This window comes from Populus trichocarpa, chromosome 6, assembly GCF_000002775.5.
Source record: "Populus trichocarpa isolate Nisqually-1 chromosome 6, P.trichocarpa_v4.1, whole genome shotgun sequence".
Taxonomy (NCBI): domain Eukaryota; kingdom Viridiplantae; phylum Streptophyta; class Magnoliopsida; order Malpighiales; family Salicaceae; genus Populus; species Populus trichocarpa.
This window is the reverse complement of record NC_037290.2, coordinates 16365977-16393194: the sequence shown is the minus strand read 5'-3', so window position 1 is coordinate 16393194 and position 27218 is coordinate 16365977. Positions and strand designations below refer to the sequence as shown.

General features: G+C 32.5%; 2 protein-coding genes across 3 annotated transcripts; both read right to left on the bottom strand.

Moving 5' to 3' along the window:
* Positions 1 to 11346: 11346 nt before the first annotated feature.
* Positions 11347 to 15175, bottom strand: LOC18100483 (uncharacterized). Of its 2 annotated transcripts, none has more exons than XM_024602819.2 (4): positions 14653 to 15175; positions 14394 to 14491; positions 11792 to 11858; positions 11347 to 11705 (listed from the first exon to the last, which is right to left on the bottom strand). In XM_024602819.2, exons 1-3 carry the CDS (start codon positions 14936 to 14938, stop codon positions 11805 to 11807), a joined length of 438 nt encoding a protein of 145 aa, XP_024458587.2. In that variant the 5' UTR covers positions 14939 to 15175; the 3' UTR covers positions 11347 to 11705; positions 11792 to 11804. The 2 variants fall into 2 exon arrangements, with proteins under 2 accessions (XP_024458587.2, XP_024458586.2); XM_024602818.2 differs by having other exon boundaries at positions 11789 to 11858; positions 14653 to 15173.
* Positions 15176 to 17417: 2242 nt separating this feature from the next.
* Positions 17418 to 25139, bottom strand: LOC18100482 (adagio protein 1). Its single transcript, XM_006381724.3, has 2 exons — positions 24619 to 25139; positions 17418 to 19553 (listed from the first exon to the last, which is right to left on the bottom strand). The coding sequence occupies exons 1-2, from the start codon at positions 24852 to 24854 to the stop codon at positions 17945 to 17947; spliced, it is 1845 nt and encodes a 614-aa protein (XP_006381786.2). The 5' UTR covers positions 24855 to 25139; the 3' UTR covers positions 17418 to 17944.
* Between the last annotated feature and the right edge of the window lie 2079 nt (positions 25140 to 27218).

Here is a 27218-nt window from a genome sequence, read left to right as displayed (position 1 = left end):
ACATAATTTATAACCTGTGAAGATAACAAGCCATTTGTAACATTTGCAAATCATTTAGAAACACAATTTTATTGAAGACAATAAAGTACATTTATAATTACACAGCCATCATCATCAGTAAGAATTGAAGAAATAGAGGATAAGATTTGTGAAATCTTAATAAGGCTTTTATTAATTAAAGAGCCAAGAAGGAAAATGAAGATCTCTCCTAATGAGTGAATCAACAGTAGAAAACAATTCTAGAAAAGTGGAAATCAAGGTGATTATCCAGAGATTATTGACATATTAGATAGAAAAATAGGTATTAAGAGAATAAAAAATAGAAACAAAAAGAGAGATAAAAAAACAAGTGGCTATAGTACAACAATTAGGGCTTATGAATGCATATAGATAATTAGAAGAGGACAATGTAGGACATGAGTCTTAAGGAAATTCAAGTGTTCGAGAAAATAAAGGGAAATGTAGAGTCTGGCCAGCTCGAAGAAGTAAACATTGAAGAACAATAAGAGAAGAAGATAACTTGTATCAATACCTAGTTAAGACCAGGGGGGAAATAAGCTTTAACTTTCGTGCTTAAAAAAATAGAGTGTTTTGAATGGGACTACAAAGATATGTCAGGACTAAATAGAGAGTTGGTAGAACTTAAGATCCCAACATATATGGGCGTTAGAAAAAGTAATCCAGAGTCAAAGGAGGATTTCTCCAGAGTTTAAGCCTAGCATCAAAGAGGAAATATTGAGGTTGCTCAAAGCTAAGTTCATCAAAGTTACCAGGTATGTAGAATAGCTTTCCAATATAGTCCCAATGTTAAAGAACAATGGTAAACTAGGGTCTGTATAAATTTTAAAGACCTAAATAAAGCTACGCCAAAAGACAAGTATCTTATGCATATCATAGATGTTTTAATAGATGTTGTAGCTAAATCTAAAGTATTTTCCATAATGGATGGATATGCTGGATATAACCAAATTCCCATGACGAAAGAGGATATTCATAAAACTACCTTTAGATGTCCAGGCTCTGTTGGAGCTTATAAATGGGTAATGATGCATTTTAGGTTGAAAAACATAAGGGGTATGTATATATATATATATATATCAAAAGGTTATGAATATGATGTTTCATGATTTGATTGGTGAATAATTGGAAGTCTACATCAATGATGTGGTGATTAAGTCAAATGAGTGAACATATAAATGACTTATAAAAAGCTTTTAATTTAAAGATGAATCCATTAAAATGTGTTTTTGGAGTTTCAGCAGGGAGTTTTTAATGATTCTTGATTCATAATAAAGGAATAAAAGTTGAGAGAAATAAAGTACAAACAATTCTAAAAGCAAAACCTTTTACAAACAAGAAAAAATTCTTGAACTTTTATGGGTCATTAGGTATTATTTAGGGAGATTTATTGCTAACCTTATAGGAAAAATCAAAGTATTCATACCTTTACTTAAGCTTAAGTCAGAAAGAGATTTTAAATAGAAAGAAGAACATCAAGATGTAATTGACAAGATTAAAGAGTATCTAATTAATCCATTAATGATAGTTCCTCCAGAGTGTGGGAAACCTTAAAAGTTATACATTACGATGAAAAAAAATTCAATTGGAAGTTTGTTAGCCGAAGATAATGAAAGGGGTCAGGTGCAAGCTATATTTTACTTGAGTAGGGTCTTGACATATGATGAGTGCAGATATTTTCCAATTGAAAAGTAATTTTTATCCTTGTATTATGTTGTTACTAAGCTTAAACATTATATGATGTCACATTTCGTATATGTTTTAGGACAAATTGATGTCATTAAGTATATGTTGAACAAGCCAATCTTGAATAAAAGGATTAGTAAGTGGAGTCTAGCTTTGGTGGAATATGATTTAATCTATATACCTTAGAAATTTGTTAAAGGGTTAACCAATTTTCTAGCAGACCACCCTTCAATAGATACTGAAATATTCGAACAAAAAAGTCCATATTTCAGAATAGTTCTTTACGAATATGTTTGTCAAGAGTATAAGAACTAATATATCAATTTGATGATGTGATCATTAAGCACATTTCAAGAGAGCAAAATGATACGATAAATGAATTGACACAATTAGAATAAGAATATAAATATTCTCTAGAATTGTTTAAGACAATGGCTTGCATGTTAAGAACCCACTTCCTTTGAGTTCAGAAAGAAGGAATATACATGAAGTACACATATTGGATACGATGCTCAAAGAAGATTGAAGAGTCCCAATAAAAGAGTACCTAGAAAACCCACATTAATACTCTAAATATAAGACTTTGAAATTAAGGTCATTGAATTATACACTAATTCATGAGGAATTGTGTAAGAAAGACAGGTATGAAGTATTGTTGAAGTGTGTTGGAGTTGAGGAGGTTATTACTATTATAGTAGAAGTGCACTTTGGAATATGTTGATCCTATTTAACTAGGATTAAAATGGTACAAAAATACAGAGAAAAGGATATTATTTGTAACAGTTTGAGATTTGTTTTACATTTAATACCTAAATCAAACAATGAAGTTTGAAAGAATTACCCTGAGATTTTTTTTCTACCATAAATTCGATAGAGTTTTCTTTGTATTTAATCCATACTAAGTTATCTACTTTGTTCTACTTTTATTCCTTCAACTATTTCAATATATCATCACAAACACAACAATTATGGTCTTACTATTTTCATACTTTAATATATATATATATATATATATATATATATATATATATATATATATATATATATATTTTGATATCTCAATTTTATTCATATAATTTCATCAAATACAAATTTAATGTTTCAAACCATACTTCTATATATTAAAGAGGAGACAAAATATTTACAGATAATAATACTAACAATATGACTAGGGATAAGCATTTTATTACATTGTAGTTTCTATTATCATACGTTTCAAGTTCTAAACATAACATAAATTTACAATAAAAAAACTAGTTCTTCCTACATATTATCCTACTATATTAAGATAGATTTATATTACATAACAAAAGGTGGTTAATGGCAAGTTTACTCCATATGATGATGAGATGCACTTGTAATATAAATGCACTTAAATTAATAAGAACTATAAGTTAAATAATCAGAAAGAAAACTAATTGTTTTAATCATGCCTCTACTTATACGATAATTTATATAGGAACACAACTTCTTCTAATACTACACTTTACACCGATATGTAAATTAAATTACTATATAACCTTTTATCTTTAGTCGTCAACTTTATGATGCCACTAATTACCCCACTAAAAGTCTAGTCAAGTTCAATTCCTGGTCGTCAGGAAATCTGACACCACTAATTCCATCCTTGGATCAGTCGGACTTATATCCTGGTCATTGACAAATCGATGCCACTAATTCTAGCTTTCAAATTAGTCACATCAATGTTCTAGTCGTCGATATACTGTTGTCACTAATTCTAGCTTCTGAATTAGTCATACCAATATCCCGGTTGTTGATAATTTGACATCACTAATTTTCTTTTTGAAATTAGTCAAACAAAACACTTGGTTGTTAATCGAACTGACACCACTAAATTCCTTTATCAGAATTTAGTCCATTTTATTTTGTGGTCGTCGAACAAATCGACGCCACTAATTTTTGTTATTTCAGATATTAGTTAACTCAACTTTTTGATTATTATCTTCTAATTTGTCTATAACTCTTAACAATTAGAAGATTGGCTACCATTCAAATGACAAAATAAAATTACTTATAACTTAATGGTTAGTTCACTTACATGTGGTCTGTTGATGAGTATCTGCACCTATGCATTGGTATATCTCGACACCTCATCTTGTACCAATTAAGATTTAATTCCACAATCAATACTTGAGTTCATGTCAAAATTTCATTCCAGAAAATTCATTCAACTCAATTTCTACATTTAACCAACAAAATAAATATTTCAAGTTCCACATACACTCAAACCTTTATATATGGTCCTTTTAGATGTTAGGATATACATCTCTAATTATTAAGAAGAAACTAATTCAAAATAAACCATTAGCATACCCAAAGTTACTCATTTTATACACATATACAATTTGTCCATCAATTTACAACATGACTAGTCTATGTTTTTTAGTTCTTAACAGGAGTTTTAAAGCTTCAATTTAGGTGAAGTCAGTTTTTAATTAAAGTTAACATCCTCAAGCACAACTTTCATGGTATAACTGCCCAAAAGCCTATCATTCACTTATCCTAACATTTGTTATAAGCTAGATAGTGAAATTTATCTTGTTACAAATAACTTGACCTCTCAGCAGTATTTTATCCATATCTGGAGTTCTATAACTTCAATTGATGCAAAACCAGTCTCAATTGTTAGCTAACTCATTTCTCTACAACTTTTATAAAGAAAGATACAACAATTTCTATCATTTCCCATGTCTAATATCAGTTGGAATCCCAATTACCAAAACTTTCCAGACTTGAACTCATGGACTTAACAATTAATCAAACATCTCTCATACAATTTTTTCTGAACCACAGATACTAATCATTTTACAAAATATTCCTATCTATATTAGGCTAACATTTTAGTAAATTATTTCCCACTCTCCTTTCTCTCCTTAGTTGAAACTCATAATCATAAGGAGTAAGTTTTCTTAATAATTATTAACTTAAATCCATAACTCATCACCATTTCTATACTATAAACACATTCCTAGCATTAATTTTTCAATTAAACACAGTTAAAAATTTATATAATTTAGGGTTCCTCAATGCCTTATAAAAATCAGTTCACAATAGACATAAATCACTTAAAAACTAGATTCTTACCACTAATATGCAAGAATTTAAAGGTAGAAAGGCAAGGAATTAAGTTTTCTTTTCCACTCTTCTTCACCCATCCAACTTGTCACTTACACAAGAGAAAACACGTGAGATTGTTCAACTTCTTCCTTCAATTCTCTTCTTAGTTTCTTAAAGTTTTGATTTTTTCTACTTTTTAGAATGTATTTAGGTAAGGTTTTCTCACCACTTTTTAGCTTCTTTCTCTTCTTCTTTATGCTTGCAATCGGTTATGGAAGAAGGAAAAATGAGAGAGTATTACTACTACTACTACTACTACTACTACTATTTATATTTTCATATTTCCTCTTATCATAAAATGCTACTCTAAGTTTCATGCATTTATAAATTGACCCCTCCTTCTTAACCTTTTTCATATTTTGTGTAGTCTTTTTCTTTTTAAAAAAATCCAAGTCCTTTTATCATTTTAATTTTTTTTATTTCAATCCTTTCACAAACAATGCATTTACTCTTTCATAATGTATATACATATTATAATTTGGTTATATCTAAATTTTGATCTTATACCGGGTTTCACATTATTGGCATAAGATGAAGGACGATTGCAATGCCTATATGAAATGGTGTAAACCTTATTAAAAGCACAAATATTTACCTAAGGTATCAACTATAGATTTACATTTTGTAATAAAACCTTAGCCATTTAGAGGTTGGGGAATGGATTTAATTGGGAAAGTTTTTTCTCATTCTAGCAAAAATCATGCATATATATAGTAGTCATGGATTATTTCACAAAATGGGTGGAAGTCATACCTTTAAAGAAGGTAACTTAGGTCAAGGTGATAAAATTTATCAAATAAAATATTATGGCAAGGTTTGGAATTCTAGAGTCTATAACCATGGATAATGTTATGGTATTTAAAGGGGCAGAAATGAGGCGATTCACCCAAGAATTTGGTATTGCTCTGATTAATTCAACCCCTTACCATGCTCAAGCTAATGGACAAGCAAAGTCAATGAACAAAATTTAAAATTAAATTTACAAAAGATGATTACTAACAATTTTAAGGAGTGACATAAATTATTGTTGGATGTACTTTGGACTTATAGAACTTCATGTTAGACTGCAACAAGAGTAACAACATTTGGCTATGAGGTGGTATTACCTTAAGAAGTGAATATTAAGTCTTTAAAAGTAGAATACCAGAATTAATTAACAAGAATTCAATACCAAAACACAATGATACAAGAGTTAAGGGATTTAGACGAAGAAAAAATTGATGTTCTGAACAAGTTACAGACACAAAAAGTTACAAGTTCAAAAAATATACAATGAAAAGTGAAGAAACAAGAATTCATGCAAGAGGACCTGGTCAAGAAAGTAGTTTTTCCCCTATATTGAAGGATATACAATTTGGGAAATGGTCCCCAACCTGGGAAGGACCTTTCAAAATAAACAAACCTACTTTGAAAATGCATATTTGTTAGAAAGCATAGATAAGGAAATACATGCAAAAGCAATTAATGGAAAGTATCTCAAAAGGTACACATCATCCATATGGAAGGCCAATAAAGAGGTATTAAAATATAAATATCCTGTAATATAAGAGCAATTTTTCCAATATTCTAGCAAAAATATATAAATAATATATATCATGTGAACCCACTTTAAACTCATTATTCACAGGATATAAGATAGTTAAGTTTAGAGATAATCAAGTTAAAAAGATAGTTAAGTTTAGAGATAATCAAGTTAAAAAAAAAACTCTTATAAATATCAAAGCTAAATTATAGAGTAGAAATTTGATTCTTAATCAATTGGGTAGCAGGGACAAACTCCATCTTTACATGTAAATTGGTTAGCTCTTTGGAAAACCCACTTAAGACCTTCTTTTCTTGCTCGTTGCTTGATAGTAGCCAACTCAGATTCCAAAAAAGGCGTTATATCTTCAAGTTGCTTAAGCTTCAGTTGGGTATACTCTTTGGACTCTATAAGCACCAAAAGGTTATGATTCATATCAGATAGGTTAGAGGCATCAATATAAATAAAGAGCATATCTTAAAGGCATATGAGGTGTGTCTTAATTATTGCTAATACAGACAGGTTAGGATGCTCTACCAACTCTGGAATTATTGATCATAGCAATAAAGACACTTGGTTTTTGTCACAAAGGTTGGGTGGAAGATTTTAACAAATCCATAAAAAAGAGTTACTAAGAATGTTTCCTCTACATATCCTAAGAGAGACCATAATTAGTTAAAAAAATTATTACACAATTTCCATGACTAGTTAGTTCATTATCTTCCTTTAAACTCAAGGAATCAGGGATTGATATAATAAATTTTTCAATCACAGGAGTTTCTAGAAGAGGCTGAGGTTTCATACTGGTGGCTAAATCTGAAGAAAACTTTGGAATCGCCAGCTTTATAGTAACAAGCTCTTTAACTGGAGCAAGTTTATAAGGAGCAAACATGGTCAATGGCCTAATTACACAACGAAGAGGGAATTTTTCAGAAAAGACTTGAAATAAAAGGTGATAAATTAGTAGGAGGAACAATTGATTTTCAGATGATATATTTAAATCCTTTTCCTTTATTTAAAGGAGAGGAAGCTTTCGCAGGTGGCACAAACTTGAGAAAAGGCTGGCTTCAAATAGATTTTGCAATAGGCTTGGTCTTAGCTTTTTTCACCTTCTTGAGATCCTGAAGGTGTGAGCTAAAAGATGGAATAACAGAGGCTTTATGCTCTTTGTTATCAGCTCCAAGTGTGATTTTTTAAGGAGGGTTAAAGAAAACCCCAAAGTTGAAAATAACCTTTGCAATACCTTTCTTAATGAAACTTTATTCCTAAATAGTAGCCCATTAAAGTTGTAAAGTAATAATTAATGCAGGAAAAAACTTTGGACATGACAAATGAGAGAACTAAAAAATAATCTTACCATGTTTTTCCAAGATTTCAAGAACATTCAAAACCTTGGCATTACCCTTACGATGTAAAGGGAAATTGATTTGGTTATGAAGAAAAATGACAGGGGGGCATGGCACATGCTAAAATGTTTGGCAACAAAATTGAGGTGATAACGTTTTACCTTAACAACACCAGAGACTACAACATGAATGAGTCTATTAGTTAAAATAAAAGTCCAGTACTTCATGTCCTCAGAACATAGAGGTGTACCCAAGAAAAAAAGTTTGTACCAATCAAGCCCATGCTTTTTGGCATGAAAAAGGCTTTATTCATCATGGACTCAATTAGAAAAGACTAATGCAGACATTACAATTACAAAAAAGAACAAATTAATAAGAGTTATAGTAAGGCTATAGAAGTGACCATAAGAAAGAAGCTTACTAGTGTTTAAAATAGCAACTCTAGAGTAACACTGAGGAAAATAAACAGCAACCCATAGCACAACAAACCATAAAGGGCCACCACTAACTAACCATGAGATAGTTTCCTTGATAGCATAGTGAAAACTATTAAACACCATACCAAAAAATATAAGAGCTAGAGCTAAAAGTTCATTGCTATCAAAGAAAAGCATAGCTAGATCAAGGTAATTGTTACTGATTACTGCACCTTTATAAACTACCAAATATCTACAAATTCAAATTAGATAAAACCCAAATTCCATAGCTTTAATATCATTATCTCAAATAAGCTCTAAAGAAAACCTCTCAAAAGACTCTTCAGACTTCACAGATACTGGTAGCATGTATTCCTCTTTCATTTCTGCATTAATCTACTTGTAATTGATGATAGAAACAACTGATATCAAATCAAACCCAATAGGAGAGCATCCAATCAAGGATAAAACATCCTCTAAGGTGATGGTCAAAACACCAGACGTAGTGTGAAGACAATTAAAGCTGGAATCCTACAAGGTTAACACTGTAGATAGAAGAGTAGATTTCATAAAAGGGAAATGATTTAAAGTAAGATCAAGAAATATATATATATATATATATATATATATATATATATATATATATATATTAGTTGTTTTATCCTCTTTGCTTTAATAAATATATGCTTCAATAAAGTAGCATAAAGGTCGTTCATAATAGTAATTGGAGAAAGCCATGATTTGATTAGGTTAGCTGTGTATTTAGAGAAAAATCCCCAATTAATTTAGAAAGAGTCAATTAGATGGAAAAGAAATGGGGTGGTGTTGCTAGAAAAGTTTAAAATCACTAGATGGCAGGAGGATTTCTTATCATGTCTGGAACCACATGAACAATTGGACCCAATATATGGTGTGGTTGATCATTTGGGTCTGTCATAGGATGGAAAGATAATTTTTTTTGGTAGAAAAGTTAAAAAGTTCAAGGTAAAAATACCTTTTGTAAATAATTAAGAATTCTTTAAAGTCTGTGGGGGTAGAATCCATCCGTTGAGACAAAAGAGTAGGAACATAGTCCATGACGAGAGCTACTGCTTGATTTAGGGTTTACTCTTGGTTGATTGCTATGATGAGGAAGATAAAAGGTAAAAAAAAACAAAACAAAAAAGGAATAATAAATCAGACGAGAAAACAAATACATGAATAAAGTATTTATATGGAAAAAAAGAGTCAACCAGAATTAAAATACAAAATAATTAAAATTCAAATTCATTTTGGAAAAAGTGTTCATCATTGCTCTGTCATTCACATATGTTAAACAAAAATGATTGTTGAGATAGATTGATGTAAAATTCAAAATTTGATTCTCAACATACCTATTAATTAAGATTACCCATTAGTTTGCATTCATTAATGGACAATTTTTTTTTTGTGGGATAAACGTTACATTATAAAAATAAAAAAGCAAAAGAGAGTTATATGATAACTAAGATTAATTAAAAGAAACTTAAAAGATAAGGGTTATTGTCATATATAAAAGAAGAAACATGCACACAGGATTAACTCTATAAGTCCCCAAGGGGCGTAGCGTGATGACAAAGGGCTTGAGATCTGCACATCAGGTCTCGAGTTCGAGTCAGGGCGTGCACCTCTTGTATGAGCCTGGAACAGCCGGGGTTTTACTTGCTCACCTGGGCCCATAAAGTGCGCTTTCTGGGGGGTGGGGTTTCCTCGAATCCAAAAAAAAAAAAATTAACTCTATAAACATATGTAACAAGCCATGTAATTTAAATAAACAACTCTTATGAATGTAAGATCATGAAAAGAGCCCTGAAAGATAGGAGGTTATCGACAGTTGACAGATAGTTAATGAAAACGTCACACAACTGACTATACAAGACGGATTGCAAGAAAGATTAAAGGCAACAAGAAAATCAACAACTCAAACTAAAATCACTGCATTGCAGTTTTATCAAGTTCTCAGGACCTTTCAAACTCGAAATCAGTAGGCGATAGTTTGTAGGTGATAATTTTATAGGCAACAACCCTATAGACAATAGAATAGTAAGTGATAGACAAGTAAACTTGTAATTTTCTTTGTCATCAGTAAGCTTGTAATTTCAATTTCATAAACTAAAAATACAAAAAATATGTTTTTTTATCCAGAATTTTCAATTCGTTGATGTAATCAGAGTATGAATCACTCTATGAATGTAAGTATTTATTTTCCTAAGTTATTGAATATACTTTATATTCGAATTGTTATAATTATTTGGTTATTTTTTTAATTGAACTATTGTTTGGATTTAATTATATTGATACTCATGTAATTCTTTAATACAAATTTAAAATTACTTGAGTAGATTTAAAACTAAATTCAAAATTTAAACTAGTTAACTTAGAATTGAGACAAACACAAACACAAAAATAAAAATAAAAAATATCTATAACAAAAGGGTGACATCATAGCTAAATCTCTCAATTCCATGATGATGGGATGGCCCACGGAATATATGAATAAATTTACTTGTTATAATTGGTCAATCTTTTGAAAGCAATTGTCAGTTTTTTCCAAGCTAAGGTGCTTTTTGTCCATGATATTTTACCTCAAAGCAATGATTGATAACAGTTAAAAAAAAAAACGTCTTTTCATTTCTTTGCATTAAAAATAAAATCCAGCATATCATCCAACTAAGTTTTATGGTAGGTTATGAGCTCATCTAGCATGGGATCACAGCTTGCTGCTCTCAACTTACATCCTCTGCTAGATGGACACCTTCGCGATGAGCTATCGTCATATTGTTCTACTTAGTTTTTGCTAGGAATTTATGATTTCTGGTTGACCATCAAGGAGATGCCCTTCGTTGTCTGATCCATTCTTAACTTGTATAAACTAAGTAATTCGAAAATTTTGTTCACACAGAGAAGAAGGAATTCCGAGGAAACAGCAAGAGAATATTTGGGAATTATCAAAAGATTTGAACTTGTTGCATGCTTGATCTTATAATAGAATTAACTATTCAGAATGAAAATTTGGGGCGCAGAAATTTCTACATCCATAGCGCGCATTCAATTTCCAGCTCCAGAAACATAAAAATGAAAAACAAATGAGAGAAATATGAAGAATCTTAAAGTAACCAGCAGTAACAGCAATCAGACGATTCAGACCAATCCCAATCCCAGTATTCATCGTGGAGTTCTCATGCACATTAAGTTGATAAAATTATACACATAAAAAACCTTGATACAATATACTCATTTCAAATACTACTTTAGTTAAATTATAGGTACAAATACATTATAATATATCCTCGCAACTTGATAGTACTGTTATTAGATTGCAGCTCAACAGAGTACATAACAGATATCGGGGCATGAAAATATTGTAAGGTTACATAATTCACAGCCTAGTGCACAACCGAATTCTGGTTAGCTGCGGCAGCAAGTAGAAAATTCAAACGAGCAGATCTCAAAAACTTGCACAATGGTCCACTCAAGCATCCAGATGCATTTCTGCAATCCCATTACCTAATACAGATATGGTATGAAAAGGAGATTCGAGATGGTTCTTTTCTGTAAAATCTGCATTCCAACAATCTTTCAAATTAAAAAAATAATCCAATAATAAGTATCTGGTAGAACAGAAATAGATTTGAAACACTTACTACCAGGCAAACCATGCTACACACTCTGTACTTTGCTAGATATTTCTTTGGCTTTAGCACCTTCCTTTTCCTGTCATCAATGAAATCAAATGTCTGTAAAATATGATACCGAGGCACAACCATTGATATGTCCACCAAAGTAAGAGCAACATAAGCATCATATGAAAATAACCAGAACAAAATCTAGTGACTAAATGAGATATTCACATCAGTGTCCACACCAGAAACAAACAACTGTCCGCGTCCATGATTTTCACCAAAAGAATAAAGCAAGAACATACTTGGAGAAATGGATCTGCCTCCTTCACAACTTAAATGTGTAGAAAATAGGTTTGCTAAACTTCTATGACCCAACATCAAAGTGATCATTTACCAAGTAGTTTCTGGCTACCAAATAATGGAATTTATCTGAAGTACTTGCTTATTATTTATTAGATGGAATCAAGTTCCTTTTTTTATCATTTTTCTTTTTTCTGCTCTTTTCATAAGGTAAAGACATGTGAAATGTCCTGGTTCAACGAAAAGAGAACAAAATTTCCTGCATTAGACCTATTTCAGGAAGTGGGATTGACTTCATCCCTAGATTCAGCTTTAACATGTATTAAACTTAGGGGCCTAATCCCATCAGCATCATGCATTAATTTGTTGCACTCAAACATGGCATGTTAATCTTGATCAAATCTACCACATAGGGTAATTCATAAAGTAGCCAAAACTACGGGGGACCTTATCTAAATGTTGAATGCATTTAACAATTAAATATATCTGCTGGACCAGGTTTCCATCATATATCCTCCTCTTCTTTTACCACTACTGCCTGGCTATCCATCCATTACAGTATCTGAGATATGCAAATTGAAGGCCATATTTTCCACAGTTGGAAGAAATTTCAGTTGTTGTGCAACTTTAGAACATCACAAAGCCATAATAGAAAATCAAGTACACTAATTTCAGATCCTAAATGTAGCATTAGTGATCCTATTTCTGAATGATCAGTAACCTTAGATCTTTTTATTTCTGAATGGTTATAAAATACAGCCATTTATAATATTGCATTATAAGTGAATGCACGTTATTGATCTGTTCCATAGAGAACTAACTTATGAATGAAATTTTAGCACCCTTGGACATGCAAAAATTTTGAATACATCAACAATAATGTATCAGAATTCAAGAAATTAAAAATAGACAGTATGACATAACAAAGTGTAGCGCTTAGAGTTAGTTTGAAGCATGAAAATACATCAGTTAACAACCTGAATATTGCACTACTGCCTAGTTATCTTGTATAGTCTTGATGTCATTAAGATTTTCAGCTTGCCATGATCTCTTTCTTTCCAGACCTTGCATTCTATTTTTTCTCCTTTTCTTATCCTAAAAACTGAAGAAACTCTCACCTAATAAGAAACTGCAATTTGTCTATTCTCACACATTACTTTTTTTTTAAAAAAAGGTGACAAACAGCTCGTCATCTACTGGGTTACAACCAAGATTTTCGCCACCACTGCGGTGGTTGGAAAAACAAGGGGAGGGGATTTTTTGGGTTAAAAATCCATTTTTCAACATATTTTCACCTAAAAATACCTCCAAATACCATAAAACCCTCTCCAACCCATCTAATAACCCCAAAATACCCTAAAATCAACCAAAAAAAGAAAATCAACCAAATGAAAAATCTTTAAACTAGGTCTGATCTCTTTTTTCAAGTATGCTTAAAGAAAAAAACCACCATCATCAAACTCTCATTGTCGAATGAAACTCGTTGACATCAAGAATGACGAGTTTCTTCAGCAAAAAGAGGCCTAACCGATAATTTTCTCTCTCCTCACTGCTTTCAAGCGATTTTCTCTCCTCTCTCAAAGTTGGGACTGAAAAATGAACAAAATAAACTTTTAGACCAAAATAAAAATTGTCGAGAATGTGGGAAATGGCATATTTTTTCTACATATTTTACATTTCAGTCCTTTGTTTTTTAATCTATTATGTTTATCATAATTTCAAGCCTAATTCTATTTAAGCAGGACCATAGAATGATTCAATTGAAAGAAAGAAAAAGTTAAAAAAAAAAAAAAACCAGATGCTTCACTCTTCATATGATGAACAGTGAAGCAGTCTTTTAGTATTTAGTATATCTTTTAGTTTTAGCATTTAGTGTATATATGTAATAACACATCCAACTTATCCAGTGCATCCACCTTCCTGGATTGATATGCCAGTGAGTGAATTAGTATGCAGTACTACAACTTTTTAGAGCATATTGCAGCAATCTACACTGACACCCATCCCAATCAAATCATTTTTAAAGGCTCAAATAAGAACAAATTCTACACATTGTAGAATGAAAAGAAAACAATAAAGCAAACAAAACAGAAAGATACATCAACTAGAAAGCGATTGTTTATAAGCTACTTCTCATTTTAGCTTCAACAATATCCTGTCTCCCACCAAACCTGGTAAGAACATTCAATTACGTGGTTACATCTAATGTTGAACCACATCATTATACGAAATAACCATATGATGATAACTTATTGCAAGGCTCTACATCAACATAAAAGGGAATTAATGAACAACAGAAACCCCATAACAATACAAGAAATCTTACCAGACCCTTGGTTTCATAGTAATCATCCAAAGCCCACTGATACTTAGATTGATTTAACCCAAACCATCTTGCCAAATGGTCATCCAAGCTTGAATGCGCTGCAGAAGACGACAAACCCTTTAATCTTAAGAGTAAAATTAAGCACAAACAAAGAGTAACAATTAGACCATCGAAAAGTTCCAACTTTTCCAAAAACAAACAAACAAAGACGCAAACTTTAACGACAAACCAAATGCAACACAAAGAAAACTAAACAAACCATTTTGAACTTTGTTGACAGCATTTTTGAAGAGGCCAAGAACAGACCCATCTGCAACTTGATGAGAATAAACAGACTTGTCAATCTGTTGAGGAGGAGGCTGGACGGGAGGAGGTGAAACAACCTTCTTAGGTGAATCAAAGACAGGAAATGTTGATTCATTAGCAGCAGCAGCAGTAGCAGTAGACTTGGGACTGGGAGTGGAAGGTGGGGTCATGAAGACAGTATAGGGCCCAATTTTGCCAATCATGGGAGGTGGTGTTGAAGGGTCTTTATTGATAGGCATTTTCTTGTTTCTGCAACTTGAGAGAAGAGAAATGAGAGGAAAGCAAAGGAAGGGAAAGGGATTTGCTTTTTGAAGAAGAAGAAGAGTAAAGAACGAGTGAGAAAAGAGGAAGGAGGCAAGTGTGCAAGATCCTAGGGGGTTTGGTTGGCGAGGTGAGAGGATATATAACTGTGAAACAGTGCACACAACCCAAGTGGTTAGATCTTTGTCTTTGTTGGGTTAGTACAGTAAAGTATTCTGCTGAACGTTTTCTTTTTCTTTTTATTTGTCGAAATCTTTTTTTTTTAGTTTAACGTGGGTGTTCGGGCCAGCTTGCGCGCACCTCGATTAATCTCACGGGCCCTGAAGTTAACGACCATGTAAACCTCTAGTGGCCATCATATAAGTAACCACAAGGCTCGAACCTGAGATCACAGAAGGAACAAAACTCTTAATTTCAAGCTCTTATCGCTGGGCACCATCTAGATGGTTAATCTTTTCTTCTTTTACTCCTTAGGCTCAGGCTACTGCTTTTTTGGGGCTAGATGGTAATATGAGAATCTATTAGGGGTTTTTTCTTTTTTTCTTTTCCTTTTGCTCTTGAGGCACATGGTTTTGTCTGAAATTGGAAGCACTGCAAGCTGTTCTGTACCTGTTTTTTTGAAATTTGATGGGTTAAGGAGGTTTTGGTTCGGACATTGCAATCCAGCAAACTAGCAGGTTGTGATCGTTGAGTCCACCATAAAAATCAGTTTATGTTTTTTTGGAGCTCATTTTCTTAACTATGTGCAAATTAGTCTTTGCCTGTGAAATTATTATGAATTATACGGGCGGTCGTCCGTCGTCGTAAAGTAGAGTGTAAATAATAATAAGTTCCTTACATTCTACTTTTAATAATTGGATAGTCGTGATTTTGATACTCATACTTGATCAAATTTAGATTTGAGTTTCTCTGTTTTTTTTTTAATTGAGCACTCGGTATTTTTACAAAACACGATTAATTGAGTACATCCATAAAATAAAAAAACAAAACTATTAAAACCCTAGAGTCCTATCTTAGAATATTTATATCTAGATAAGTAGGAAAAAAAAAAAAACAAGAAGGAGAGATAATAATTTCCTCATCTTCAAAAATATTTTAGTATTATTATTAAATACAATATAATAGTTTAAACTTAAAAAGTTTCGACCCGATTCTTTGCTTAGACTTGAATTTTAAATTAAATCATATAAGAATTATCTTAACATGATCTTATCATCTAAATAAGCTCAAAGGAAAAAAAATAAACTAGGTTCACACAGTCAATCTGCGAACTGGATTGCAAATTCTACTTAGTTGAATGATTTTTTTTATTTTGTTAGATAAAAAAAAAACAGATTTATTATCAATCCAATATCAAATAATAAAATTTAATAAATATTACATATTACAAGATGAAATTCTTTTTTTAAAAAAGCAAAAAACTAAAGGACCAATAAATAAATTTAAGGACTTGTTATAATTAAACCCAGACACGTGCTGAAAGAAGCACACACTTTTTTTATATAAAAAAAAAAACAAACAAATGATGGATTACCTAAAAAAAATATTAAGGGTAGGCTTGCTCAAACCGGCAATTTTTAGGCTAAAACTCACTCTTCAACCAATTCAACTAAAACACAAAGTTATTAACAAATACTTAAATAAGAGTGCAAAATATTCACATTAAAAGCATGGCCGCTTGAAGTTGCCCAATTGTTTGCAGATCATACAAAATCTTCACTCATTTGATAATATTTGGAGTTATTCACTCTTTTTGATGTAATACCAATTGCATTGTGAAATATAACACAACACAGACGAGGGATCAATGGCCTTTTGAAGCTACCTCGAATGGGGTGGTCATTGACAAAGCATAAATTTCACACCTTTTACTTATGAAATTGTATTTTGTGTTTTTTAGAACTTTAAAATCGAACTCACTTAAAACACACACACACTATAAATATTAGCAACCACATTGCTCAAACCTGAAATCACAGAGAAAACAAACCCCTTGGTTTCAACCTCTTACCACTAGGTCACATATTAGATGGTTTTATAGTTACAATCTCTAGTAGTAGTAGTAGTAATAGGAGTACTCTTCTTTCTTCTTCTCTTCTAGATCCTGTTTGTTTTTGTATTTTTAAAGCGCTTTTGAAAAAAATTAAATTTTTTTTATTTTTTTACTTCAAATTAATATTTTTTTAGTGTTTTTAGATCATTTTGATACGCTGATATTAAAAATAATTTTTTTAAAAAATAAAAAAAATATTGTTTTGATACATTTTCGAATGAAAAGCAACCACAACCATAACCACACTCTGAAACATGCTCTTAACCGTTTCACTTCAAATCAGCACAAATAAAGATGACTAGAAGAAATCACGCTAGAATCCTCTTAAAAATCAACTTGGATCATTCTAATGCATCATGGATGCGGCACCCATTTCATGATGGGAACAACGGGTCACAAGCGGCTTAAGGAGAGACTTGGGGTTTTATTCATCATCACATAATAAAACATCCAAGTAGCAATCTTAAAAAGTGATGCTATTTGTCGAGTTACAACTTACAGCAAGAAACTATCATTATAAACATGCACCCTTTTTTTTTTTTTTTTCTCAACTTCTGTTTGTTTAAGATTACAGAACTGAATCGAAGCAAAACATGGGCATAACAAGAAATTAAACCTACAAATATTAATAATACCTACCAGACTATCCAGAGCCACTAACCTAACGATGAAGAATGTCCAATGTGCGTGGTGAAAGGTAGAATCTCATACAAACCTCACAAAGAAAACACAGTTTCATGTCACCTTATGTCAAGTTCATGCCGAGTCAGAACAACTGGATACAAGAAAATGCATTAACGGACACCACTTAATACAGAAGTCCTGACTAGAGCAATATTCGACAATAGTTATATGATCTCAAATGTTGAGGTTGAGCGCTTATAGGGATTCCTTTGCCACAGCTTCCCAATGTATATATACCTTGTGAAAATCAGATAACTGAACTAGCCAAGGACAGTTCATGGAGCTCACTCAGCATCCACTCCTCCCCAGTTTGGCCACCAAGGACTATAGCCCTTGTCCCTCCGACAACACAGGTACTGTGTCCCCATGCAAATCTAGGAGGTCGCCCGGGTACATTTAGAATCCTCCATGTAGGTTTCTCGTCAGTAGGGTCGAGGAGATAAAGTTGTGAGGCAGAGTGAAGACCAGCAACAGAGCCACCAAAGATCAGGATTCTACCGCCCGGGAGGCTCATAGCTACATGATCAAGCCTGGGTGGAGGAGCTATTCCCCCTGGATTTCCAGCACCAGGCATTCCACTCCCTGTTACACATCTCCAACAAGGTTCCTCCTCACTTAGATCCATGCTAAACACATCGCTGGAGCGGAAACGAAGGGGACCACTCTTAGCCAAACCCCCAAACATCAATATTTTTCTTCCACCATAAACTGAGAGAGTGTGACCAAGCCGAGAAGGTGGGGTCCATGCTACTGGTATCTCCCTCCAGATAGGTTTCTCCATTGACAGATCAAGCAGAAATGTGTCGCTAAGAAGTACTCCAGAATCTGCACACCCACCAGAGACAATCAACTTAGTGCCATCAAGGGTGCAAGAGCTGTGCCATGATCGTGGAAGTGGAGGGGCCAATCCAGAAATCTCACGCCAAGTTGGAGGCTTGGCGTCCAAATCCAAAACAAAGACATCATTCAATAGACCTTGTCTTCCACAGCCTCCAAAGACCACCAAATGAGACCCGTTAACACAAGAAAGTGTATGTCCCCACCGACCAGGAGGAGGGGAGCTCACTTGGACATGTTGCCACTCTGGGCTACTGGAGTTCAGATCCAGGACAAACGTATCGTTCATTGGCTGCATGTCAACACCCTCCCCACCAAAAAGGACAACTCGATTACCAACTGCACAAGCACTGAAATTGCACCTTGAGGGTTCAACAGCACCTCCAACAGTTAGCTTTCTCCATGCAGCTGCTTCAAGAGTTGTCAATTCCCTTGCAAGCCGACCCCAGCCAAGTCTCTTTGCACCAGGTACAGTCTCTAGAACACTAGCTGTTTCACTACCCCAAGCATTCTGACAGACCATTCTCCAGAGATCCTCATTCTTCGTCAGCGCATAGAGTTGTCTGCAGACAGAACCGATTGATGCGATATCTCTTGGAGTCAACCGTGAAAGTACCTTGAGATACAGTACCTCATCACTCAATTGCAGTATCCCACAGATGCCACGACAAACATTACGGTCCCCAGCTGGGAATGGACGATAGGTGGAGAGACCAGAACGAAACCTATCAGCCAATTTTGCAGACTCCTTTACAAAAGAACCAGGAACAGGACCTAGATCAATATTAGTTTCAGTGAAGAACTGGATTCCAATAACATGAGTAATTGTGTCATCATCTCCATATATAGGAGTAAGTTGCAGCCTGTTCATTAGTGGAGATCCATCTTTTCTGAAGTTTAACAACTCGCCTTGGAATTCAATGCCCTCATCAAGGCATCTTCTTATTTCTGAAACGACTGTGGAGTCAACCAATGGATGCCTTCGCTTAGCAAATGGTCCTCTACATTGCAAGAAACAGCTGTAACAAGCATAGTATCAGAATAATGAAAGAATGGCCAATAATCCATGATGACCATAAAATGTCAACATTATAACAGCCACACAAACACAAACAAAAACACATGCACACGTGCATGAGAGAGAGAGAGAGAGAGAGAGAGAGAGAAAGATTCTTCCAAACTAATACCCAATGAATGATAAAAGAGTATAAGAAAATATAAGAAGCAAAGCCCTTGTACATCATTCAACTCTACAATGATAAACAAATACAAAAACACAAAAGCATATCATATTGCCAACTCTTAAAACTCAAAAGAGAATGTGGAGGTGGAGAAGAACCAAGACACAACTTCATGGAACCCAACAAATGTACTAAAAAAGAACTGAAAAAAAAAAGTTGTAAATGATACAGGAGATCATGGACCATCTATGTTAACACAAATATAAGCATAGCAGCATGCAATTGGGCCAGCCTGCAAACTTATACATGTGTGGTTCTATGCATGGTATTAATCACAGTCAAGGGCATGACATAAAGGTCACAGCCATCATGGTTATGAGTCATAAGCAGCTCTCAACAATTTTTTAGTGGCACTTGCATGTTTTATACTTTTGGTACTAGTAAAACAGTGGTTAGTAATGACAAAAACTGTAAACTATGACTTAAATTTATATATAATGAAAGATACATCTCAAAAAAGGATCTCCGTGGAGTGCTTTAGTGGTAGTTATCATCTGTAAAACAAAAGCATGAAAGAAATGAGGGAGAAGTCAAAACTGCCAGCAGATAGGAAACAAAATGAAATTCTAGGGAAGAAAATGAGGTAGGATCGTGGGTGTCAACGAGTGCTGAGAGAAGGGTAAAAAAAAATGCATGAAAGAAATGAGGTAGAAGTCAAAACTGCCAGTAGACTGGCTTTAAGGATAAAATCATCAACAGCCATTATCTTTAAATATGGCTGTTAACAGCCCCTGCCATTGTGTAATAGCAGCTATGGCCATTATGGTGTGCTTTCAAAAAGCACGTTACAGTGGAAGAAAACAGTAATGGGAAGTGAAAATCCAATTATTGGTAGTAACATAATAGCAACAGCCACTATTTATTTCATGGTTCTGTGAATCCTCACAATGTCTGTCCATGATATATACATTAAACAACAATGAAATGTTGCTTAAGCATTAGCTTAAAGAGCAACACAAATTAATAAATCATCCGTTAAAACTTTTTCCTATAGTTTTGACTTGGCTCTATATACGAGACTTTAAAATCACACCACAACTTTCAATTGTCAAACTCGTAACCATTTAGAAATCAAGGTTCAAAATTTAAACACAGCTTTATAAATCAAGCTCCTGAAATTACCAAACTAACTTTCAGAGCATGTACTGTTACATGACATTCTTGATCAAATCAAATGCAGTAAATCTAAAAACATAGTCTTGTGCATATACATCAGCTTTCATATAGGAAAATAAGAATCTTTAGACAAAACTCAGCACTGCACCTACACGACAATGGTAGAAATGCTTTGCTCTAGGTAACCTCCAGTTTTAGCTAGTGCCAGTGTACTTCAGTTCTCTAAAAGTTTGCTAAAAAGTATCAAGGATAAAACCTTCTGAAAAAAATATCAATATAGGGCTCTGAAATGCTTGGAACTATAAATCAAGAGTTGCATGCAATGAGTGCTATCAATTAATAATACCATGAACACATGAGATCGATTACACAAGGTCAAACAATTAATAATATGCAAAAAGGTAACACCCTAGGTCAAAAATAAGAAATTAATCACATTGATAGCTAAGAATAAAAGCATTGCCACTGCAGCACCAAATCTTGCAAACCTGCGCACTCGCATTCAACCACGACAGATAAACCATCTAGTCTCTGGGTACATTAAAGATGTAATTGGTCTTACCAATAATAGTTGTTCCAATCACTGATAATAAGCCAGAGTATACTTAGATAATCATATGATAAATTCCACATATTTAATCAATACATCAACAGTCCAAACCAGTACAAGATATGTTTCATATGTTAAATTAACCTTGAAATGAAATCAACTGTAAAGTGTCATCATCACCTACCATTGGAAAATCATATCTCCAACAAGATGTGATATCTAAATATAAACTTTGGATTCCAATTCAACAAAGTTACAGGTTATATTAAAAGGAGAGGTACTCAGAAAAAGTGGAATACAGTGAGATGATCCCAGGTCAAGAAATATGAAGATATCTTGAGATGATGCATCTATTCTATTACCAAAGCATTAAATATCACTTTTTAGAAACATGAATCACAATTGTATTGTTTTACCATGCTAACAATTTTTAGACAAATTATCATTCATAATGAACTTTAGTCAAGTATCACTGAGATGATCCCATACCAAAAGATATGGTTAAAAACAAGTAGCACATAATGACAGTTTTATTAAAACTTGCCCCCTAGTCATGAACTTCTTATTTCCTTGACTAATACAGGCTAGTAAGAGATAAATAAAATTAATACAGATTAGTGTGACACCTCAAATATTTAAGAATAATGAGACAATAAAAAAAAAATGCACCTAGAAAGACACCTAAGCCTTGACTAGTGTCTCTATGAGCATTTCTGAATAGAAACCAAAGATTGAACAGACTCAACACCCCACTCTCAATAGGTGCAATCCACACACATGCAAACACACAAACATTTCAATGCATGAAGGCAAGCTTGGCTTGTGTAACATCAAATAGGAAAAGCAATACATTCCTATGCAAGCAAATATTAGCATATGAGTTCTCAAGGTTGGTTGGTTTACTTGCCTCAACCAAACAAGCAAAAATCTAGGCTCAGCATTTTTTTACACTAACCCAGTATTAGATGCAATTTGACTCGCTACCAACCATTGTGCTTTCCCCCCCTCTTGTCCAATTTTCTTCCATTCACTGGATCAACTTTCACTCTTACCAAATCCAAAACCATGGAGCACATACAGACATCCAAAAAGTGGACAAAGAGCTAGAAATAAATAGGAAACCATCAAATCTCCAGTAAAGCTTCAAGCCATCAACACGTGGAATGTTTACTAGAAACTTTTTAATGGGTAGATGAAATACATACCATCAACAGTTTTTTTTTTTTTGACATAATATATTTCATAAAACATCAGAGAAATGGGGATCTATGCATCTTCCCAATAATCCCTGCTTTGAAACCTAATATGATGACAACAAAATTTAAAAAGATTCAAGTCCACACATAATGTCAATAGAAACTTTCCCTGTGCCTCACCTCAAGCAGGCACAAGGTATAAACTCCAAAAAATTCCAGTGTTGTCAGGAATAGAATGACTTCTCTCTTTTTACTCATATCAAGAAGATTGATACTTGTTGCATTGGCATTTTGATACAAGTAGAAATTGTTCATGACTTCACATCAATCATCACCATTCATCAAATTGACCATGCATTGCATAAATTTGAGTAGGTACCTTACTAATAATGGATAGCACGAAAAAAAAAATGCAATCCAATAAAAAGGAAAGTTCGGAAGAAACAATAATAATAGGTTCATCAAACTCCTTTACACCCATACTGCCTACAGCTAGTTATGAATTTTGAAATTCTAAAATTCATTTATAGGAAATGCCTGCACTATTATAAACTCCTTTTACAGTTTCCATAGCAATCCCTTCAGAAACCTAAAATTAAGGGGGCCCTGAAGACACAAATAAAATGCATTTTGAAACAAGTACCCACAGTAGTTTTGAAAGGAACTGATATGTTCTTGGTCTATTTTTATTACATTACGACCACGTTTTGATTTCTGATTTTATTGGAATAGGCTACATGTAAAGTCTGCTGTCTAACTTTTGGAGTTATTAAAGTTACTAGGCATTCTTGGTAGCCTCAATATACTATAAAAGTCCCAACTACCCACTTCCTATTTGTATTTGTGCTCCTAACAGGATAGGAAAGGTCAACAGTCTATATTTGTCATGTTTCATTATGTATTGACTAAAAAAGAACTTCAAGCATAGTTTTGTTAATGAATAGATGTCTAGATTTCTTTATCCCAGCGTTTATCATTCTACTTTTCCATCATTCTTGAGGCAATCTTCTATTTCTTTTTCTGTTAGTAATCAAAGTTAATGCAGTGCAGCCCTGGTTTACGAATTATTAGTTTACTAAACCTTACTCTCAAAACTTAAACCCAAAACAGCATCAACTACTGCACCCTGTTACTAACTGTGCAAATACTATTTAAAACATCTAGAACTTGGATCTTCCATGCTTGATTGCACACATTAGGCCCTTTTCCCTACTTCCAGTCACATCCCCTCGGGTTTTCTTTTTCTCATTTCGATTAATTATTTTTGTAGTTGGGTCCGAAATAAAGCAGCAAACAAGCCTTAATGTCCTAACATGGATATGCTACCCAAGATTCCTCCAACTAAACTTCTAAGCATCCAATTTTCCACCATCAAACCCACATCTTTCCAATCCTATTTAAACTACAAGCTTTTATCCTATCCTTGTTATAGATAGATTGCAACAACATGTTCCCCAAACAACAACCCTCTAAATAAGTATCAGCAGGTGGATTTCTCAAAGATCTCTCTCCTAAGTCAAAACTCAGCCCTTTTGAGAAGGCAAGTTGGCTTTCATACACGTTTAATTAAGTGTCAAACATTGAAGATGTTCAAGAGTCAATTACTTAGTGGGGAAAAAAAGCAGCAAAATGCCTAATTATCACCGGCTTCCTTATACAGTTTCAAGCTGTTATCTCTTATTACTAAAAAAAATCAAAAGCCCCAAACAGAGGCTGGCTTCTCAAGAACCAACAAAGCAAAAGGGCACACGAATCCGTAACCATCATTTGCCCCATGTTGCCAAATTGTAACCTCAAGTATATCAAGCAACCAAAAAATAAGCACTCATTTCTTTCATTAAAGAACAAAACCCTGCATTTAAATAATTCCCACTTCCTTAAACACGGTGAGGCAATTAACCCTCGTTCTCTTGAATACAAAAACCAGAAAAAAGAAGTGGGATTTGAATAACAAACAGAGTAGATTGAAGAGAAAACGTACCAATTACGGCCAAGAACTTCCTCAGCTCGATAGCCAGTAGCCATCTCGAAAACAGTATTGACATAAATAAGAGGATGGTCTGGTTCAAGAGCATCAGTGACAACAAATCCACAAGGAGCAGTTTGCAGCAAATTCTCAACAGGAAAAGGCAAAAGACCTCCTCCTCCTCCATCATTTAACATGAATCCCTCCTCATCTTCATCTCCACTCAGATCCGAATTGCTATCCCACTCCATTTTTTTTTCTTTTTACCTATCCCAATAATTTATTCGACAATAAAATTCTTATCCCATGAAATAAAAAAACCCCAAAAATAAAATATAAAAACCCCTATGCTTGCAAAAGATTAAAAAAAAATTAGAGAAAAATACAAAAGAAATTGAAGAGTTGAAGAGGTATCTAGTTATGTAGGTGCATGGAGAAGATGGTGAGACAACGAGTGGTGGCTAGTGTTTAAGAAATGCAGCTGTAACACCCCAAAGAGTACAAGCTTCTTTTTCCTTTTGTTTTCGTTTATTCGTTGATCCCTTGTGTATGTGTGTGTGGGGGTTTGTTTTTGACACGTGTCTTGAGAGTCCCCGCCTGGAAAAATCTTGGGACTTGACGGCTTGCTCAGTACGCGAAGCTTTTGCTGTCGTTTTGGAGCTTCTTTTTCTTTTTTTCTTTTTCTGTATATACACGCGCGCGTAGATACTTTACCACGATTAGATATTTTGTTTTAATAAAAATATTATACAAATGGGTTTTTTTACATGTTTTTATAATTAAAAAAATTATAAGTAAAAATTAAAAAATTTATGTATATATATAATTAAATAAATCAAGTATTATATATGTTAATAAATAAATAATAAATAATAACTAAAAATAAACATAAAAAAATCAAGAAACAGGTGAAGATTAAGATATTTAATCTTACAAGATGAGACATTTATCTGATTGTATTTGCTACATTTGTTTATTAAAATAATTTTTTTATTTAATTAAACGATAATAGAAATAAACACAGATTAATTGATTATATAAAATAAAAGGAAAAAAAAATATTATGTAAGTCTGCACATATTAAAATATTATCTGCAAATAAATTTTTTCTCCTCTCCAAAATAAAGTTCATCTATATAAAAGATAATACGAAAAACGTTTTTAAAAATTAAGACCCTATTTGTTTCATGGAAGGTGGTTTTCTGGAAAGCACTTTCCAAACATTCCTGCGTTTGTTTGTCATTAGAAAAATTGGTCAATGGAAAATATTTAGGTTGGTTTCTAGGAAAGTGTTTCCTTTTATTTTGGGCGGAAAATATTTTTCAGAAGTTGTGAAAAAATTAGAAATGTTATATTATTTGATGATTATATCAAATTTGATTCTCAAACTTTTGATTGCTATATATTTTGTTTTGAATATTTTTTTTTAATTTCATCCCTTAGAATTTGATTTAATTTGATTTTTATATTAATTTTGGTCTTTATTTTTATGATTTTTATTTACTTTTCTCTTATTATTTTTTTAATTGAAAATTTTTATTTATCAGATTTAGTCCTCATTCTTTTGATTATTATTTATTTTATTTGAAATAATTTATGAAATTGTAATTATTATTTTTTAAATTTCATCATCTTACAACTTTTTTATCTAATAGATTTGATATTCATTATTTTAATTGTTATTTATTTTATTTGAGATAATTTATGATTTAATTTGATTTTTACATTAACTTTGTTCCTTATTTTTATGATTGTTATTTGCTTTTTTTTTATCATTTTTTTAATTGAAATTTTTTGTTTATCAGATTTGATCCTTATTCTTTTTATCGTTATTTATTTTATTTGAAATAATTTATGAAATTTTAATTATTTTTTTTTTAATTTCATTATCTTTCAACTTTTTTATCTGATATATTTGATCTTTATTATTTTAATTATTATTTATTTTATTTGAGATAATTTATGATTTAATTTGATTTTTATATTAACTTTGGTCCTTATTTTTATGATTGTTATTTGCTTTTCTCTTATTATTTTTTTAATTAAATCTTTTTATTTATCAGATTTGGTCCTCATTCTTTTGATTGTTATTCATTTTTATTTGAAATAATTTATGAAATTGTAATTTTTTTTTAATTTCATCATCTTTCAACTTTTTTATCTGATAGATTTGATCTTCATTATTTTGATTGTTATTTATTTTATTTGAGATAATTTATGAAATTATATTTTTTTTCAATTTCATTCTCATTCAACTTTTTAATTTGTAAGGTTTGTTTCTTAATATTTTAATAAACTTGAGAAAAAAAAATATTAATAAGTTATTTTCTAACTCATTTTCTATGACATAACCAAACACTAGAAAATATTTTCCAACTTATTTTTCATGACACTACCTGTAACAACCCGACTTTTCAAGCCCAAAATAACAGTAATTTTTTTAATATATATACTTGACACACATGGTGCCGGTAATCGGCAAACCTGATCCCTCACATCATCAAAATACGATCCATACAATCAACATTTCATTTAAAAGTGAATCTTACATAAACACATAATATTATGTTTGCATGATTAGAAGTTTATATTAAAAATATACATACATAGACATG

Excerpts from the sequence above, each read along its gene's own strand:
- LOC18100483 (XM_024602819.2), bottom strand. The coding sequence starts at position 14,938 with ATGCCTATCAATAAAGACCCTTCAACACCACCTCCCATGATTGGCAAA. Across the intron at positions 14,492-14,652 it reads TGTCAACAAAGTTCAAAATG|CGCATTCAAGCTTGGATGAC; the intron begins GTTTGTTTAGTT and ends CGTCTTCTGCAG. Across the intron at positions 11,859-14,393 it reads ACTATGAAACCAAGGGTCTG|GAAAAGGAAGGTGCTAAAGC; the intron begins GTAAGATTTCTT and ends CATTGATGACAG.
- LOC18100482 (XM_006381724.3), bottom strand. The coding sequence starts at position 24,854 with ATGGAGTGGGATAGCAATTCGGATCTGAGTGGAGATGAAGATGAGGAG. Across the intron at positions 19,554-24,618 it reads GAAGTTCTTGGCCGTAATTG|CTGTTTCTTGCAATGTAGAG; the intron begins GTACGTTTTCTC and ends TGCTTGTTACAG.